The 19,252-nt window shown below is 37.9% G+C and overlaps 1 protein-coding gene across 1 annotated transcript; it reads left to right on the top strand.

Annotated features, from left to right (window-relative positions):
* Positions 1 to 110: 110 nt before the first annotated feature.
* On the top strand, positions 111 to 19,025 carry LOC131690335 (O-acyltransferase like protein-like). Its single transcript, XM_058976035.1, has 12 exons — positions 111 to 177; positions 279 to 421; positions 484 to 627; positions 15,360 to 15,525; positions 15,588 to 15,719; positions 15,786 to 15,982; positions 16,041 to 16,459; positions 16,516 to 16,629; positions 17,168 to 17,318; positions 17,384 to 17,731; positions 18,263 to 18,395; positions 18,952 to 19,025. The coding sequence occupies exons 2-12, from the start codon at positions 296 to 298 to the stop codon at positions 19,011 to 19,013; spliced, it is 1,992 nt and encodes a 663-aa protein (XP_058832018.1). The 5' UTR covers positions 111 to 177; positions 279 to 295; the 3' UTR covers positions 19,014 to 19,025.
* The last annotated feature ends 227 nt before the right edge of the window (positions 19,026 to 19,252 follow it).

Genomic DNA, 19,252 nt, shown 5'->3' with positions numbered 1-19,252 from the left:
TTTCAACAGCGGTCGATATTTGATCAGCTAACCTGCACTAATGTCGTTTGATTTTAGCAGCAAGTTCAGTCCACTTTTACGGTTTGCGTCGTTCAGAAGTGCGCCAAAATGGTTCAGTGTGCTCTGCTGGCTGTGATCATTGTGATAGCCTTTGGCGGGCGATCTACCGTGTCGGGTGTAAATTTTACGTTCAAATATGATAGTAATATACCCGAAAAACAAACTAGTGACCGCAATTTGTGCACTTTTTTAATGGGTAACGTTTTTTCCTGTTTCAGTGAATGAATACATACGAATGCCGGTGTTACATCAGTATGATAGTTTCGAAAGCTGCATGCGATCCAAACCGTTGGCCAGGTTTTGTGTAGTGAAAACTGTAGTAAAACCAAACAACCAGTCGGAGATTTGGCGAATCATAGAAGTTTGTGTTGCATTTTGTGCTAATGTTATATGGTGTTTTAATTTTTTGCGAATAATTTCCAGAAATACTCCAAATACTCCTACCAATATCGGCACAGTGTGCTGACAAGAGGCGTTTGCGTGGAAAGTTGTGAAAAATTAGTTTCGGAAATGAGTGTTGCTCAGAGGGAGTTGTACTACCAAAAAAAGTTTGATGTAAATTTCAAGGTAAGTAGTCATGCCTGTATTCCTTAATCACTAATATTGTACAACGTTTTAACAAGGAGGGTACTTTTTTGATACAATGAATTTGCTAGGTATATGCAAGCTGCATAGAAAAATTCCAAAATGCAATATATACAGTAAAGTATCTTGAATAAAGTTTGTTCACTTTTTGGACAATAATACGAACTAGGCCACATTGTCTGGGCTGAATTAGGATTTTCGTTGAAAGCTACGACTAGTAGAAATCTGTTACAGTTTCGTTGTTGACAAATCAATTTAAAATTCAATTGGAATAAAAGAAAATCGTACCCGCATGACGTACTTTGTTATGTCCACCACTTTTATTTTAAAATACAGAAATCACGTCAATTTCGTCAAACAACTACCAACCATTACTAAGCATTTTGCTAAGCTGGTTATAGTGGTCGCGTCATATGCAAAACACACATATTTTGGACCTCTTTAACTTTGTCGGGGGATTTTTCAAAAAGCAATTAAACCTCAGTAATGCGATTGACTATGGTGCTGCAGGTGTTTTGTAAGATTTAAATCAACCGAAAATAGGATCTTCGCACTCATATGTAACAATGTAGTAGAGTAATGTTCCTGTTTTGGCCCTGTTAGGCCAAAATAGGGACATTGTACCGATCTATTGCATTAATTGTACGGCCTACAAGCGATGGAATTCGCATCAACATTCTAGATTGATTGATTGGATTTATTGAAAGCGGTTTTAACTTCTAAGTGGAGCAGTTTTTCTGAACGAATACGCGAAAAAAGTAGAAGTTCCTACACATGAGTCAACATTTCTCGAAACAAAATATTGTGTAGTTATAAACACTCCAACTACAGCTCACGTTCAGCATAACTTCGTCATGCTTACCAAGTGCTATTCTCATAGTAGTTTTTAGTCTTCCAATTTGTGATGTCGGCGAATTTATAGGGTTCATCTCCTTCGGATTAAAACTCACGTTGTTCATTTCGTACCATTCCAACACGATTCGACCTTCATTCAGTACCGTCTTTACGCATGGGCACGCTGGGCCAGGGCCAGGGGCCCCGCGATTTTGGGGGCCCCGTTCGTAGGATGAATATAAAACCATTCAATAGACTAATTTTCAAAAAAAATGTTTGTAACTTTTTAGCATAGAAGCAACTATATTGCCACTCTACGCATAATTGTATCGGGTGTATTGGGAATCCTATAGCACATGGGACAGTTATTTATTTATTTATTTATTTATTTATTTATTTATTTATTTTTTTTATTTATTTATTTATTTATTTATTTATTTATTTATTTATTTATTTATTCATTTATTTATTTATTTATCATCGCACATTATATTTCAAATGATTTGGGTGAGAAACAGTCCGTTCGAGTTGGCCTCCTCCTACAAGGCGCCACCCTCTAACGGACGTAAAAACCACTATCTTTTCGTAAGGTTAAATGTACAAAATTGAGTAAAATTACATGTCAGGTTTCTTATTACAAATACATATAATAATCACAGTAAACACAATCTTCTTATATTGCTTGCAAATATTTTTGAGGAGTCACCAAACTGAAAGGCACAATTAGCACGAGAAAAGGTTTCAATCATTGAAGACAGCAGTTCATGGAATCCAACAGATGTCTGATGGAACCTCGACAATAATAATGATGTATCTCGTGTTCTCCTCGCTACTCGGAAATCTAAGCGGGACAGCAATTCAGGCGCATCCCATTCTCCATTTAAAATTTTCACCAAGGTGGTAGCTTGCTGGATACTACGACGACATTCTAATGTCTCAAAATTAAGCAGCTGGCTACGGTCACGATACGGTGGTAAATTTTGCGGGTCACGCCAAGATTTCTAAGAGCTAAGCCTACGAACATTTTCTGTACTCTTTCCAATTTTAAACACCAAGTTAGGTGATGCGGATTCCAAACCGGTGAGACAAACTCAAGGATTGGTCTGACCAATGTACAGTATAGGGAATTTAGACAGTACGGATCCGTAAAATCCCGTGAAATCTTCGAAATGATTCCCAACTGGCGATTTGCTTTCGCGATTATGTTGGTCATATGAGAATTTGAGGACAGCTTGTGGTCAAGAATTACACCCAGATCATAGACTGCATTGACTCTGTAACGCAACCTTATCGATAATGTAATCGAAGATCAACGGATCGTTCTTCCTGTGGAACGTCATCACGGAGCATTTGGCAATATTTACAGGAAGCTAATTCAATCCACACCGCTTCACAAAGCGATCCAATAGTGCTTGCAGTTGGCAGCAGTCCTCGGCTGACTGGATGACTAAGTACAGCGTAAGATCGTCGACAAATATGAGCTTGTACCCGGAATCTAACACTACTGCTACATCATTAAAACAGTGAGACAAGCAGTGGGCCCAGATTGCTGCCCTGCGGTACACCTGATCAATTGGTAAACGGAGCCGATATACAAGAGCCCAATTTCACACAAGGCGTTCTGTGCGTAAGATAGGAGCGTAGCCACAACGTAAGCTTGTCGGACGCTCCTAACTTGTACAACTTCTTGAGAAGAATTTAATGGGAAATTCGGTCAAAAGCAGATTTCAAATCGGTGTATACAGGTGTATACAAGTGGACTTGTGTTTTCTTCTCCATGCAATTGATGCAAGTTGACGTAAATTACAGCAGGTTTGTTAAAACGGATCGCCCGGGCATGAATCCCTGTTGGTCTGGTGAGATATAACTTACTGTACGGCTGATGATGAATTGATTGACAACAATTTCAAATAACTTAGATCCAGCTGAACGATTCGTAATTCCGCGGTACTGTTTGCTATATCTCTTATCTCCGGCTTTGAACACCGGGAACATGTAGGGTTGTTTCCAAACCTCGGGAACTTAGCCTGGTCATATGATTGGTTGAAGATGCGAGACAAAGGTTGAGCCAAAGCGACGGCACAGCGACAGTAGACAGCAGCTGGAATCCCATCCGGTCCAGGGGAGAAAGAGCATTTTAGCTTTCTTGCAGCTGCTATTACCATGTCGGGTGAAATCGAAAAGGTGCTTAAATCGGCGATATCTTGCGGAACAGTTACTAATGCGATATCGATTTCCTGATCAGATGCTAAACAGGGAGCAACGACGGATGCGAAATGATTGGTAAACAATTCAAAAGCTGTTGCAGTGGACGACGCTGCCTTTTCATCGAGGTACACATGGGAAGGAACGCTGTAATTTTTCCGTTTTGAATTTACGAAATTACAAAATCCTTTAGGATTAGTTTGTAGGCCTACTTTAACTCGTTGTACTTACGATCTATACAGAACAGCGTTGAGATTCCGGTATGCTTCACTGGCAACGTGAAAGTCGTGATTCGTGGCCGGCGATTGTTTACGATGAAGTTTGCGTTGGCATGCATTTCATTTTCTGCGAAGGGCTCGCAGCGTCGATGTACTCCACGCCGGAGAAACAGGCTGTCGTTTTACTGGGAGATTATTCTGTAAGCAGTCTTGAATTACTCGGCAGAAGTTTACAGTTATTGCATCTGCATCGCTGTTACCTAGATGCGTTGACCAGTCCAGATGGAGCAAATAGTCGCACAGCTCGGAAAAATCAATCCTATGATAATTCAGCAGTTGGCTAGCTGGAACAACTACCGGCAAAACCGGTCACATTTCGATTCAAGTTTCAATTTATTTTTAACTACAGCAAACAAACATTTGGCACACTACGTATACAAAATTTGGAAGGCACCGGACCTTAACCAACCAACTAGAGCTTTTTGCTTGGCAAGCGATTTGCGGACGTGGAAAAATATTTATTTCTATGTCATATTTGAGTCTGTAAATGAACAAATTCACATGGAAATGCCCAAAAGTGACTTCTTGAGGTCTTGTGAAGACTCGACACTATTTGGTCGGATTTGGCATGTTTCATTTTGCATGGTCAGTCTTAGACTGACACAATACCAATAATGTTGCTCTGTAATGCATCCGCCTTATCTAGAATAAACAAACCATCGTGTAGACAAACGTCATGAAATCCCAATAATAAGTTTGAAAATGGCCTTTTTAAAGTGTTTACACACATAAACCCTGACTTTCCTCTAGATTTGAATAAATGAGTCACGGCAATGTGCGTGCGTTTGAGGATATTTGAAGAACCTGGGACATTTGGTGGCGTAACCCAACCCCAACATTCCTCCTTCTTGATGGAAGCACTTTTAATCCTCAAACAACGTCTACCAACTATGAAGATCAGATTACACCGTCTGGGAATACTATAGCGTAGTTAATAAGTCCATGACGATATTTGGACATCGGCAACGACAACAGGTTGTCTGAAATCGTCTTTGTTCTCAGTATAATTTAAATCTCACTTTATTTATAAAGTAATGTCAATACGGTTGACAGATTTGGCTTAAATTTTGAAAAGAGCTTCAGAGTAGTATTGAGTGGAAACTGTACTGAAAATCTGGGATTTTTTGTTTGGATCCTACTACTACAGCTGCTTATAGCTTTTCAATTGTAGGGGCCCCCTAGCTCAAGAGTGCCCAAGGGCCCCGTGTAGTCATAAGACGGCCCTGCCTTCATTGCAGGATGCCAGATCAGGCTAAAATTTCTGAATACTGACGAGTGATAGCCTATTAACACTCAACCACCCACCCGCCGCAACTTGTTGTTTACTGGAAGAATAGTGTGGGTTTGTTATTTTCTTATTTCCATAGTAAAGTGTCTAATTGTAAAAGATGTTACAGACTTCAAAATTTCGAAACTTCCAAGAAATGAAGAAGTACTGATTAGGGCGATGAGTCCATTTTCGCCATGTTTCTATTTATTATCACCCTACCCATTTGAAGCCGTTGGTTAGAGCAGTATCTGACATCTTTGTTCAACGCATTGAGTCAAATGGTAGCGCAACAATACGGGCACTCGATTCGAGTTTTCGTTGCGCTCAAACACGAGAATTTCACTGTTTTCAGCGCATTTGTGTCATTGTATTGGGTCTTAACAACGAAGCAAAGCTGTCGTGGTGGGCCGAGAAATTAATGAATTAGTGAGGCACCCAGCTTAGTATGGTGAAAATAAACACTTTGCACTTTACTTTAGTTATGATTTGAATAGTTTTGTTAAGTTTGCAGTACTCTTTTCATAATCATTCATTTTTTCCGGTATAAAAGTGCTCCTGACGTGGTCTAAAGAGTGTTTGATTGACCACATCTACAAAATACCAGCCAGATCAGATTTTTTGGCAAATTCCGATATGCTCCAAAATTCGTAATTTGGACTTGACCATAAAAATATTCCTTCTCGGGAATAAACGGATGTCGATTTTGACGCAGGTTCTGCCATCCATCACGATGCAAGTCGATTTGGAGAGTAACTGCGTGTGAAATATCCAAACAAGCGATGGAGTTCGCATCAACATTCTAGATTGATTGATTGAGTTTATTGAAAGCGGATTTAACTTAACTGTCAATCACCCCGTACTATCAATATCTTTTCAGCCTTGCACTGATGTTGGCTACAACAAATCAACATCATCATCATCATCATTTTTATTCTTCACTTTTTATACGAGATACCAGCCTCATCGATGGCTTAGATAATATTTTGTTTCCTTTTTTCGGATGGATCGGATCGAAGAATACCATCTGTGTAGTTAGAGACTTCCTAAACGTTCGTGTAGTTTTTTGCTAAATTTCAATTATGGACATGTTAACGTTAGGGTCATTTGTTACTTTTTTCGGTTTAGAAAAATCTCCTTGGAAGCGGATATTTTCCGTTTCTTGTTTCGACTTACACACACTCTTTCCTTTTTACTTCTTAACGGCATCTAATTAGCTAGAGATTACTAAGTAGGGAATGTTATGAAAATTTTACAGCCATTGTACTCAAGTGAGAGAAAGACTTGAAGTGGAAGAATCATTAGAAACAGGCGAGTTGGTTCTCATGATAAAGAGGGGCAAATCTGTTTTTGCCGTGAGACATGTTGGTAGACTTGAGTGATTCGAAGCAGAGTTAAAAATAATCAAACCTCTTTTTGACGGCTGAAAATGAACCTGATGCGAAACGGGGTGAATAGAAAAAATATCCATTCAAAAATCCATGTTATTCATTCAGTTGAATATCGTACAATAATATTAATTTCACTAATTATCTAGGCAAATGTTTTCAAATACTGGTAAAGCATTATAAAATAACAATTACCATTGCTTACATTGTGTCAGGGCCTACTTTGATGCGTTTACTTCGTTGCTGCACGTCATGTAATAATCGTAGGTGAATGAAAATCTGTATGGTCTGAATGGGCGGTTTGTTCGTTTGACGTTTTCAGCTGCATCACTGAATATTGAAAATGAATGTGGCAGAGTATAATCAATTCATTCAATGATTTTGAATATTTGTAACTCTGATTCGTAGTAACACTGCCTAAGCTCGACTCCTGCCAGCAGAAGACAAAAGATTTGTCCGCAAGGTTTTAAGCCTGTTTCTATTAGCCCTGCCATTTCTAGTCTTCCGAATTGTCTATTACAGTGTTTTTCAACTGGGGGTGAATTCACCTCCAGGGGTATTGCAGATGGTGAATTCTGCCGGGAAAATTTCACGTTGTTATTCTAATATTTCGATCGAATTATTGACTCTATAATATAGAGATAATAATTCGATGGAAATATTAGGATAACAAGTCGAAATTTACCCGGCATAATTCACCATCTGCTGTACCCCTGGTAATGAACTCACCACTGGTTAAAAAAATTGGTCTATTCTGTTCTCAGTACACTTTGCACTTACACACAATGGATCGCCAGCCGTGAACCTGATGAACAGTGAAATGCTTAAAACAAAAAATATTCTGAATTAGCCTAATCAGCATTAATTTAATCTTGTCTTTCTGCTAACTAGTTTTGCCATACGGTGGTGTGGTACCCACCACACCAGGAGGAGGGCGAAAAGCCTGTGAACGAGCCACTCTCCAGCTTAATTTAGTATGCCTTGTGATATAGTGGCTGTATAAAAAATTATGTTCTCTAGGACTTCTATAGGAGACTTCGTTCATATGAAATTCGGTAGCAGTCAGTGTGAATACTATACCTTTTATTTACGACTAAGATGGTGAGAATCGAGTTAGTAATATATGAGAAACAGGTGTGAAACTAATTTTGGAACCTGGATACTTCCTTGAATTTCCGGAGTGTTCAACAGTTCTCAATGTGGCCAAAGAGACTTTGATTTGCGATTGGTGATCTGACCCAACAATTTTAAACAATTTGGAATTCATTTCAATTAGTTTTGAATTATGAAATCAAAGAGTCTCCTACCAACAATATGATCCAACAGATTGAATAAAGAATTTCGCGATACTTGTGAAGCTTTCCACGAGATGGTTTGTTTGACGAAGTGCGCGTCAAATTGTTTACAACTGTTGGAGAGAAATTTATCTGTCGCGAACGATGAACATTTTCCCTCCTTGATTCCGATTGGCCTTCCATTTCATTGTCCAGTTATAACTTCAATGATGCCCTGATGCACCCTCCTCGTCCAGTAAATAATATAATATAATATAATATAATATAATATAATATAATATAATATAATATAATATAATATAATATAATATAATATAATATAATATAATATAATATAATATAATATAATATAATATAATATAATATAATATAATATAATATAATATAATATAATATAATATAATATAATATAATATAATATAATATAATATAATATAATATAATATAATATAATATAATATAATATAATATAATATAATATAATATAATATAATATAATATAATATAATATAACATAATATAATACAATGCAATATAAATTTCGATTAGATTTGAATTATTTCAATACACCCAGGTTTTTTTTACGCGGGGGATACGTACCTCGTAAAAAACCGCGTTAATTGGAAAATCCGCGTTAATTGGAAAATCCGCGTAAAAAAAACCGCGTTAATTGGAAAATCCGCGTAAAAAAACCGCGTTAATTCGAAACTCCGCGTAAAAAAAACTATCAGCAGAAGACTTAGAATATTTTTGGAAGTTTTTTTTTGCGCGGATTTCGCAATATGGGTATTTTCGGAATGTTATTGAAGAGTAGGTGCCAGAAATTGATCTTTGACGCCATTTTGAAATCAAAGATGGCGACTTCCGGTTTAGCAAAATTCGCTATAACTCAATCAATATGGATATTTTCGGAATGGTCTTGAGGAGTAGGTGCCAGAAATTGATTTTTGGCGTCATTTTTGAATCAAGATGGCGACTTCCGGTTTAGCGAAATTCACTATAACCCAATCAATATGGGTATATTTGGAATGGTTTTGAAGAGTATGTGCCATAAATTGATTTTTAACGCCATTTTGAAATAAAAGATGGCGACTTCCGGTTTAGCAAAATTCGTTATAACTCAATCAATATGAATATTTTCGGAATGGTCTTCAAGAGTTGGCGCCAGAAATTGATTTTTGGCACCATTTTGAAATCCAAGATGGCGACTTCCGGTTTAGCGAAATTCGCTGTAACCCAATCAATATGGGTATTTTCTGAACTTGGTCTTGAGTAGATGCCAGAAATAAATAAATCTGCACCTTCCCCGCAAGGTTTTCCATGAAAATTGATTTTTGGTGCCATTTTCAAATCCCAAATGGCGACTTCCGACTTAGCGAGATTCTCTACAACTCAATCAACATGAGTATTTTCGGAATGGTTTTGACGAGTAGCAGACAAACGGTTGGCTTCATTTTAAAATTCTAGATGGCGACTTCCGGTTTACCGAAATTCCCGCATGAAAAATTTGGGCAATTATCTAAATCTAAGCGATCTAATCATAAACCAGCGAAATGCAAAATATTTTTATGTGTTCATCCAGAAGAGTGTGGGGAGAATGGAAGAGAGAGAAGAAAGAGTATGTGGTGTGAGTTGGGTGGCTTGAATTTATTCAAATTGAACATATTGCTTAAATTTAAGTAAATTCAACTGTTTAATTAAAACTATTTGTACTACAACTTCAACTTCCAAAAATACCAATATGATTGGGTTATAGCGGATTTCGCGAAATCGCAAATCGCCATCTTGGATTTAAAAATGGCGTTAAAAATCAATTTTTGAAACCTACTCGTTAAGATCATTCCAAAAACACTCATATTGACTGGGTTATAGTGAATGTGGCTAACCCGGAAGTCGCCACCTTGGATTTCAAAATGGCGCCAAACACAAATTTCTGGTACCTACTCGTCAAGTCCATTCCGAAAATACCCATATTGATTGGGTTATAGCGAATTTCGCTAAACCGGAAGTCGCCATCTTTGATTTCAAAATGGCGTCAAAAATCAATTTCTGGAACCAACTCTTCAAGACCATTCCGAAAATACCCATATTGTTGGGGTGCGGGCCATAAGGAATCTTCCAGACCCGTCTACTCCACCTTTCCGAAAATCTTCTAAGTCTTTTGCATTCAAAATGACTTAGAATATTTTTTGCAAAACCCGTGATTGCGAAATCCGCGCAAAATAAAAATTGCCAAAATTCTTCTAAGTTCTTTGCATTTAAAAGGACTTAGAATTTTTTTCAGGAAAAAGTCTAAGTCTTTTACATTCAAAAGGACTTAGGAATATTTTTGCAAAAACCGCGTTAATTGGAAAATCCGCGTAAAAAAACCCGCGTTAATTGGAAAATCCGCGTAAAAAACCGCGTTAATTGGAAAATCCGCGTAAAAAAACCTCGTAAAAAACGCGCAAAAAACCGCTTAAAAAAGCTGGGTGTATAATCATACCGGTTTATATGCGAATTTCGCATGTGACCGAATACTTCAACCCGTTACACAAGAACCAGAGCTCCGATTCCAATGGAATTTAATAGCAGTCAATTTGGAAGCTGAAGTGTTCATTTGGGGCTATATTAAAGAAAATCAGATTTTTCAGAGAAGCAGATATGAGTTCAATTCAGGAACTTAGCTACCTTCCAGAAGGTTCCGGTTTCGCCAAAACTGTTCAAAGTGGTCAATGTGGGTTTGTTTGGGCATCATTGAGCTGAAGCTATAAACCCAGGCAATTTAGAACACATTTGTCGGAATTGAATGAAATTCAATGGCAGTCTATGGAAACGCTGTACCTTCCATTTGAGACAAACATTGATAAAATCGGTTCGGCCATCTCCGAGTAACCGATGTGCATTTTTTGGTCACATACACACATACATACACATACACACATACGCACACACAGATATTTGCCGAACTCGACGAACAGAGTCAAATGGTTCGGCCCTCCGGGACTCGGTTAGTAAGTCAATTTTCAGAGTGATTGTATAGCCACAGACAAACAGACGTAACACGAGATGAATGTTCATCGCCCACAGAAAAACGGTCGTTTTAAATTATGAAAAATGCGTTATCTCACCGAGCGTAGCGCTTGTGAAGCGATTTTGGCACATAGCCATAAGGGATCATTCATAAATGACGTAGCATTATATAGTGGAGGGGGGTGTTTTGTACTTTGTGATGATGTGTGACGACAGGGGGTAGGGGGTCATGTCATGCTACGTAGCTTTTTAAAGGGGAATAGTAGTTGACCTGATGTCACGACAATCTTACCCGATTCGTCAAATTAACATCGTTTTTTTTACTGGGACAAGGGGGGGGGGAGTGTTATCGTCAAGCACCGTAATTACCAGGGGGTATTTAGAGGTTTGTGACGAACTGCTACGATAGGGGAAGGGGGTGTTAAAAATCATTCTAAAAATGCTACGTCATTTATGGATGGTCTCTAATGCGTCACTTCGTTACCGTGGGCACCCGAAAACCAAGATGAAGGAAAAGAAAGGTGGGAACATTCGTCACTTTTGAGTGTATTAGTATTGTACATGTCAAATTGAACATAGTGTCCGCGACCCATAAAATAAATAAACATAAAACCTCTGGCCACAGAAAAGCCCACTACGTTATTTGTTTATGTTTTCTTCTTCATATTCGTTTTTTCATCGAAGAAAAATGTCAACAGTGCTTATACTTAAGCTACCAGTACACTGTTTGTTATAACGTAAAATATTTGATGAAGCAAAATTTGATCAAATAAACGTGTTTGATAAACAAATTTGACAAGGCCAGTACACGAGATCAACTGTTTAACAAACTTTTCTCATCAAATATTTGCATTGATGCGTTACCGGACGTTACGCCTAATATTGTTTGACAAACATAACAAAAAACAAGTTTGATGGATCAGTACACTGTTTGTCAAATGTAGTCAAATTGGCGTATACGTCAAACAAATCGCCATGCGAAAAAAATTTGTGCGGATTGAACTTGAAAACTTGAAATATTTGTGTTAGCGCAGGGATGCCAAATGATTTTTCAGAAAATTGTTTTATTTTTATAATAAACTGGAATTGTTGTGAAAAATGACAGCAAACAACTTTGTGTGTAAACTGAAATCCAAGCAATCATATATCGAGACGAATGTTTCATCACTAGTAACTAGTAAACAATGTTGTTAGCTGTCGTTTTTAAAAACACCATGACTGATTGGCGTTTTAGATAATCGTATCATCTGAGAATAAAAGCTCATTGAACAGAGTGTAATTTAACACCGGAACCGGAAATCATTGACGTCATCATCGATTTCTTGTAGCGGATTTCAGTAACAAAATGTCGGAGAATTCGTTCGAAGTCAAATTAGAAATTATGCAGGAAGATTTTATGTGACAGTGATCATGAAAAAACGGAGACGGCTCTCAGTTTTTCCCTACAGTCCATTGGTATTAAGTGAAGAGGAAATTAAGGATGTAATAAAATCGGCAAATGGTGGCTTGATAGAACGCAAGCAAAAAACTTGTCGCCGGAGAAGTTCAAACAAATGAAAAAAATGTTTTACAGTCTGGTCTCCTACAACGCGGATTTCTACTGCACGGTACCCGCGTTATATGAATCACATAGCTTATGGGATTTTGACTAATTGGGGCTGTGGTTGAATATTTCGTCTGCGTTAACATTTAGCGTCATACTTTCTTTGGCAAAGTTGTTGTGATTATTTAGACCTACAATTTAGAGTGACTGGATATCCAATTAGTTGAGAACTGGGCCGCCAGGGGTACTGTAAAATAGAGTAAATAAATCGAACCTCTCGTTGTGAATGTGACTAACGTTGAATAGGTTTAACATGGAATATTTCGAAACACTGATTATTTTGAAAGGTGGTGTCTCAGGGAGATTTGTCCAGAAATTCAAGTGATTCTGGACAGTGGAAATAATAAATCGGCGCTATTACGAATGCAAATGTTCAATTAATGTCAAAATCATTCTTTATCTCAACAACGAGAATACATTGAAAACCCGTTTTTATCAGCCCCCAATTTTGTCAGCTTTTCGATTCGATTTCGTCAGCCAGTCAGGATTATGAGGCTATGTCCACGGATTGATGTTATATATTTGAACAGCTTCGGTTTAGTAGATAAAATAACTGAAATTGTTTTGTCATTGTTCCAATTTTGTCAACCAAAGGGGCTGATAAAAACGGGTCTTCGCTGTATTTAGAGGGGTACTGTCTTCAGTAAAGATGCACGAGAAATCAAAGACTACCAGATGGTGATAGATTAGTTTGGGATACCCTCACTATGGTGCACTAGTGAGCGTACCACCTAAAAGTACATTATAGAATATGATACATCTCAAAAGTCTAGTAACATAGAAAGATGGTGTTTACGGCAATGTTCTAGGGGAGATCAACTGCTACGCGATTACGGGCAAATCAAACTGAAATAGATCCGCCAGGTGCAGCTAGTGAGCATGTACTATTTTTCAAATTCTATATCTCGAGATCAGGATAATTTAGAAGTGTGGTGTCTTCGGCAATATTCATCAGCGGGTCGAGTGCTGTCCGAAGGTGAATAGATAATTTCAGAATTCAGCCACTAGGCGCTAGGGAGAAAACAACTTCCAGTGAATGTTAGGTGATGTTTTGTCACGAAAGTTTAATAATTTAGGGAAATGATGTGATGTGAATGATGGCAAAGGAGGACGACAAAAGCTGTTTGATAATGTAATGATTAAATTGGATATCACCCGCTAGGCGGCGCTAGTGAACATACATCTTTTTATATCAGTATCTCCAAATGATGGCAATTTAGAAGGATGATGTCTTCAGCAAAGTTGCTCGAGATGTCAAGCACTACACGATAGTGACGGATTAGTTTGGGATACTCCAACTATGCGGCGCTAGTGGGCATACAAGCTTTCAGTACATGGCAGATTGCAATATATCCCAAAAAATGATAATTTAGAAAGATGTTTTCACAAAATTCTTGTGGAGGTAGAAATTTTGATAATCGAAATTTTTCTACAATATGGCAATAAGTTTTATTTTGAAGGGCTACTCAAAAGCATGCCATATTTTCTCCTGCCTGCATTCCATCTATAACTTAAAGAGTAAAATAGTAGGGGAGAGAGGGTAACAATGAAACACATTTTTTCTACAATTTAATTTTGTCGATAATACTTGTTATTTGTGTAACCAAAAGTGATACATAGTGCCACTCTGTTGTTTACTGATACATATATTTTTTCCAGCTGGTAAAATTCACGGGAAATAACATTTTTTGGATAATAAACAGTCGGTGGTAACATGTATCAGTGTGCCCCATGGGTAGGAACTATGAAACACGATATCGTCTATAGTGAAATATTCTATTTATAAATTTAACTCTTTTGTTTTAACGAAGAATGATCCTAACGCTTCTAATTAAAGTTATATTGAGGCGAAAATCGTTTGTTTACGAAATAATCCACTATATCATCCCGTAACATCGAACCACCATATATGTATATTAGCTGCAATCCTGAAATAAGAGACAATTTCTACAAAACTTGCCTAAATTTACTAATTTTGCACTATATGAGTAGTATTTACTGTGGAAAATCGGAACCCATTCACATTTTGAGACAGACCACAAAAACAAAAAAAATCACTGTTCCCCATACGCCATCGTTCCACAGTTACCCAATGAGTCTATTCATGAAAATTGTGAAATTACACAGAACCATGAGAAGTTACCAAAAAACTTTGTTCGCGGCAAATGTTGAGCATAAAATTTGCTATAAATAGCAATAGACTAAATATTTATTCAATGAATGGTAACTCATAAAGATGAAATAATGTTTTTCATTGCAAATTTACTCTGGCTATCACAAAACAAACAAATATCCATTAAAAGAGATACAGTTATCAGATCTCTTCCAAAATATAGCAACACGTGTAAAGAATTAGAAATCGTGAAATATGAGGAAATGAGGCGATTCTGATCATGCATTAGGATTTTATTGCGAATGTTTCATAGTTCCTGCTGATCCACTGTTACCCTCTCTCCCCTAGATGTCCTATTGAAAAGGATCATACCTGAGATGCTACGAAATATTTTCCGGTCATCATCATGGAGGTATTTTTCTGATATGATGCTTTGATAGAGATCGTTGGTGATTAAACCAATGATCAGTGATCCTACGTGACTCCTTTGAGTGAAGCATAGGAGCGTTTCAAGTAAAATTAAAAGTGGGTGTCTAGCCCGAATAACGTCAATTGTTTGGGATGGATATAGCAGATTATAAAAAAAAACAGGTTTAGGCGGACTTTCACCGAAATACCGAAACTTGATACCCGTACTCGACTGCAAAATGTCAGTTTTTAGACCAACCCATTGCAAATTTTTCCTTCTACAATTTCAAAAACTGTTGACACATTTGCAGTACATCACAAACGACTGGTTGCTACCAAGCATAGAAGCATACCGCCAGGAACATGGATTCGTCGTCAATATTTGCGAGAACTATAAGCTACAGACTACTTACAACCTGTCAGCTTACTCGGAAATCGAATACTGTACGACTAGTGGCGCTGTTTCGAGACAATCTGGTAACGAAATCGATGGCCAAAATAACCAAGCCTGCAACACTTCTACAATTAATTTATTTCAGATTTTTGGGACATTCTATTCTGGTTGGTATTGATTTTTCTTGGGCTACTGGGAATATGTTCAACCTACTGCGATGTCAGGCTGGCAAAAAGTGGAGATCTCGCCTATTACCAGAAACCACTAAAAGACCCAAGTATATCCAACATCTCGAATAAGAAATTCAATAAAACCCACTGAAAACTTGTTTTTTTTTTTAAAGAATTCAACCTCCTAACCGCTTTCTCGATTCGAAGGAACATCCATCGTCTAACGGTGGCACCGAACGACGATCAGCTGCAGCGAGATCTTAGCTTCTTGGATGCTCTACGAGTCTTCACCATGGGCATAGTAATATACTCCCACGTGCTGATAGGCGAGCGAATGGTGACCAATCAAAATCCGGAACTGGTAGAAATTGTACGTATTTCGATTGGGTCCTATCCCAGTACATTATTATAATCAATCACCATTTCAGACTGATTCATCACCTGTAATGCAAATCATCGCTTCCATCTGTCCCTTCACGGTCAATATCTTTTTGGCCATCAGTGGACTGCTGTTGTCATTATTTTTCATTAAATATACCGCGAACAAACGGTTCAATCTGAACCATCTCTGGTTAGGCATCGTTAATCGATACTTGCGATCCTTTCCCGTTTACCTGATGGTTATGCTGTACGTGGTATCCGTTTCCGATATGCTGCAGTTTAGTCCTTCCGCCTATCGGTTCATGGTGTTCTCGAAAGCTGTCTGCCGGAGTAAGTGGTGGATCAACTTTCTGTACATTAGCAACTACTACCAACCGGAAGAACTGTGTCTGATTCACACGTGGTACCTGTCTGCGGATTTTCAACTCTTCGTGATAGGTTTGATAGCGATGATGGTTATGTGGCGGTAAGTGATTCTGGTTAATGAATTGATCAAATCGGAATAATGATTAATTTTTACAGTTACCCGCAGTCCTTCAAGTGGCTAATGGGGGCATTATTTGGACTGGGTTTTGCTGCTCCGGCCATCAGGACGTACGTTTACTCGCTGGATGCCATGATGCCGATATCTAACAAGTGAGCAAATATTTGGTTTCGTAGTTGTTTAACACTATCTAAATGAATCTGGGTTTCTAATTTACTATTCACTGACAGTATTAACAATGTCATGGCTAAATAAGACATTCAGAAATCTGCAGTTCGATGCAGCTTTGTTTGTGCGCAAACTCGGAAATCCTGATGACCTTAGGCTGATGGGTGACGATCATTGCAGTTAACGAAGCAAAACCTGTCGGTAACAAGATAGGCACTAAAAGTGTCTTCATTAGGAACGGTCTGCTATAGCCAATTAATTGTTTTGTTTTAATTATATTCGAAACCTTCAAAATCGTCAGTGTTGTCGTTTGGTATAACCCCAGCTTAGTCATTCAATTGGGCCGCTTATTGCTTGAATAGTTATTTAATAGGATGCAAATTTAGCAGGATTTTTTTTCGGATAAGTTAAAATTCTTAAGCTTAAGCGATCAAAATTTATATTTAATAGTATAATTATTAGTCTTTATGAACCTGTGAGAAGGTCATATTGATAGCATAGTCACTTTTTATCATCTTTCAGAGGACACAGTATGCGCCTGTGGTACGAGAGATTGTACATTGACTTCTACCAAACCACCGATGTTCACTGTGCCAGTTACTTCGTCGGGATGTTTGTCGGCATAATTTATCACAAAGTTCGCCAAAATGAAAAACTCCTCAGCGAGTCGAAGGTATGTATATCAGAATCGAATTCGATCTAGCGTTCACTTATGTACTAAAACATCGTATTTTTCAGCTGTTTAAAACTCTACAGTACCTCACCATCCCACTGTTGGCGATATTTTTCCTGCCTGCTCCCATTTTCCACCAGCTGAGCATACCGAAACCGTCCCTCTGGATGGGAATATTCGCCGGAATGCACCGGTGGGCATTCGCCATCAGTTTAGGAGTGATTTTTCTGGTGTACATGTTCAGTGCTGCCGGGACGCTGTTCGGGTGGCTTCGGGAATCGAAAATTTTACAGAACAGTTTCATCCGGGTGTCCGGTCGGCTGAGCTTCAGCATCTATCTGATCCACATGAGTGTGCTGGAGGCGGTGTTAGCCAATCATCACGAAGCTATGCGGCTTTCGGCTGCCCTAACGGTTTGTTGAATGATATTGATTATTTTAAAAAGGTCTATTTGGTGGTATCCAACGTTGAAAGCAGATCAAAATGGTTAGTTAAACGAAAGCAATTGTGTGAAGAAATCCCCCAGAGGCAGGATTCGAACCTGCAACCCATGGGACTCCGGCACAATGCTCAATGCTATCTTTGGGCTATGATGGCGTCCCGGGGAGAACACATGATTATCGTATTGCCACACACAATACATTTGCTGCCACCCAAAATGTTTGATCCTTCCTCTGTAGAGATTTTTTTCACTTCATTGCTTTCGTTTTACTCACCATTTCAATCTGTTTCCCCATTGAATTCCACCAAAAAGTTTTAAATAAGGTTTTGGCACTTCCATCAAAAAACAAAAAAAAATATTAGCGTAAAAAGGTGCTGCAGAAGTGAGATTTTACAATTGAATTTAGATTTGTTGAAATGAAGAATGTCGGAACAATATTTACATAAACTATAGCGTGCCGAATTGATTTACATCCTAACGATGGTCAATTTTTCTCATGCAGGTTTCGGTATTGTGTTCAGTGACATTACTCACCTATTTCTTGGCATTTCTGGCGTTCGTTTTCATCGAAAAGCCGTTGGACATTATATTCAAGCAGTTACTGATAGGTGGTTCAAGGAAACCAAATGGAACTGGTAAGATTTTTCTTCGCCATTTAAATATTTGGTGAAAGCCCTCAGAAAACTGTTTCTGACCACCCCGCCCCAGATGGATTCAAGGCTTTAATAATCAAGTGTCTTCTCAATATTAACCACTGAAGTGGAAGTCAACTTCGGGATTATGTTTGCGAGTTTCGCGTTTTTCGGGAAAAATTAGATCTCAAGCTTCTGCGATCGAAATCAGGGGTGGATCCAGAAAAAAAATTGCGGGAGGGGTCAGAAATTTCGATTTTAAAATTAACATTGTGCAATTCGTAATACGTAATAATCTTTTTTCATTTTGTTTTGTTGGTCAAATTTGGTTTGGAATGATTTTGAGTTTAAAACTAATATAAAATTGAAACTCATTTAAAATTTCTCGACAAGTATATTGATTTCGGAGGGGGTCCGGACCCCCAGGACCCTTCCCCTGGATCCGCCATTGATCGAAATACGTACAGGGTAATAGTAATAGCATAATTAAAAACATTTTTCTGGTTATATTTGCTTAATTGTTATTAATTTGATTATAATTTTTCCTTATTGTTTACAGGAAATACTCAGAACAACGTAAGCGCAACGAAGCAAAGCTTAACAGTTAGACCAAAAGTGTAATAAAAGCGTCAGTAAGCAAAAATCGTTGGTTGTTTTATCACTTTGCCCAATCTTTATTTCTATGTAACTGTAGAAGTATCCGAAATTAAGCCTATAAAATTTCCTTAATATTTAAAAATGCCAAGAAGCTAAATTTAATTAGGTATAAGCACAGACAAATTTAATACACCTAGCTCTCATACTACTCTAAAAATAATGCTACCTGCTTTGGGGTAAAATTGCTCACTGCCAAGTTTACA

Source organism: Topomyia yanbarensis, chromosome 3 (genome assembly GCF_030247195.1).
Source record: "Topomyia yanbarensis strain Yona2022 chromosome 3, ASM3024719v1, whole genome shotgun sequence".
NCBI classification, from domain to species: domain Eukaryota; kingdom Metazoa; phylum Arthropoda; class Insecta; order Diptera; family Culicidae; genus Topomyia; species Topomyia yanbarensis.
This window is presented reverse-complemented; position numbering and strand designations above follow the sequence as displayed.

Bases quoted from the DNA above. Each gene is read 5' to 3' on its own strand.
- LOC131690335 (XM_058976035.1), top strand. From the start codon at position 296: ATGCCGGTGTTACATCAGTATGATAGTTTCGAAAGCTGCATGCGATCC. The intron at 422-483 runs GTTTGTGTTGCA...AATAATTTCCAG, and splicing joins AGATTTGGCGAATCATAGAA to AAATACTCCAAATACTCCTA. The intron at 16,460-16,515 runs GTAAGTGATTCT...TAATTTTTACAG, and splicing joins GCGATGATGGTTATGTGGCG to TTACCCGCAGTCCTTCAAGT.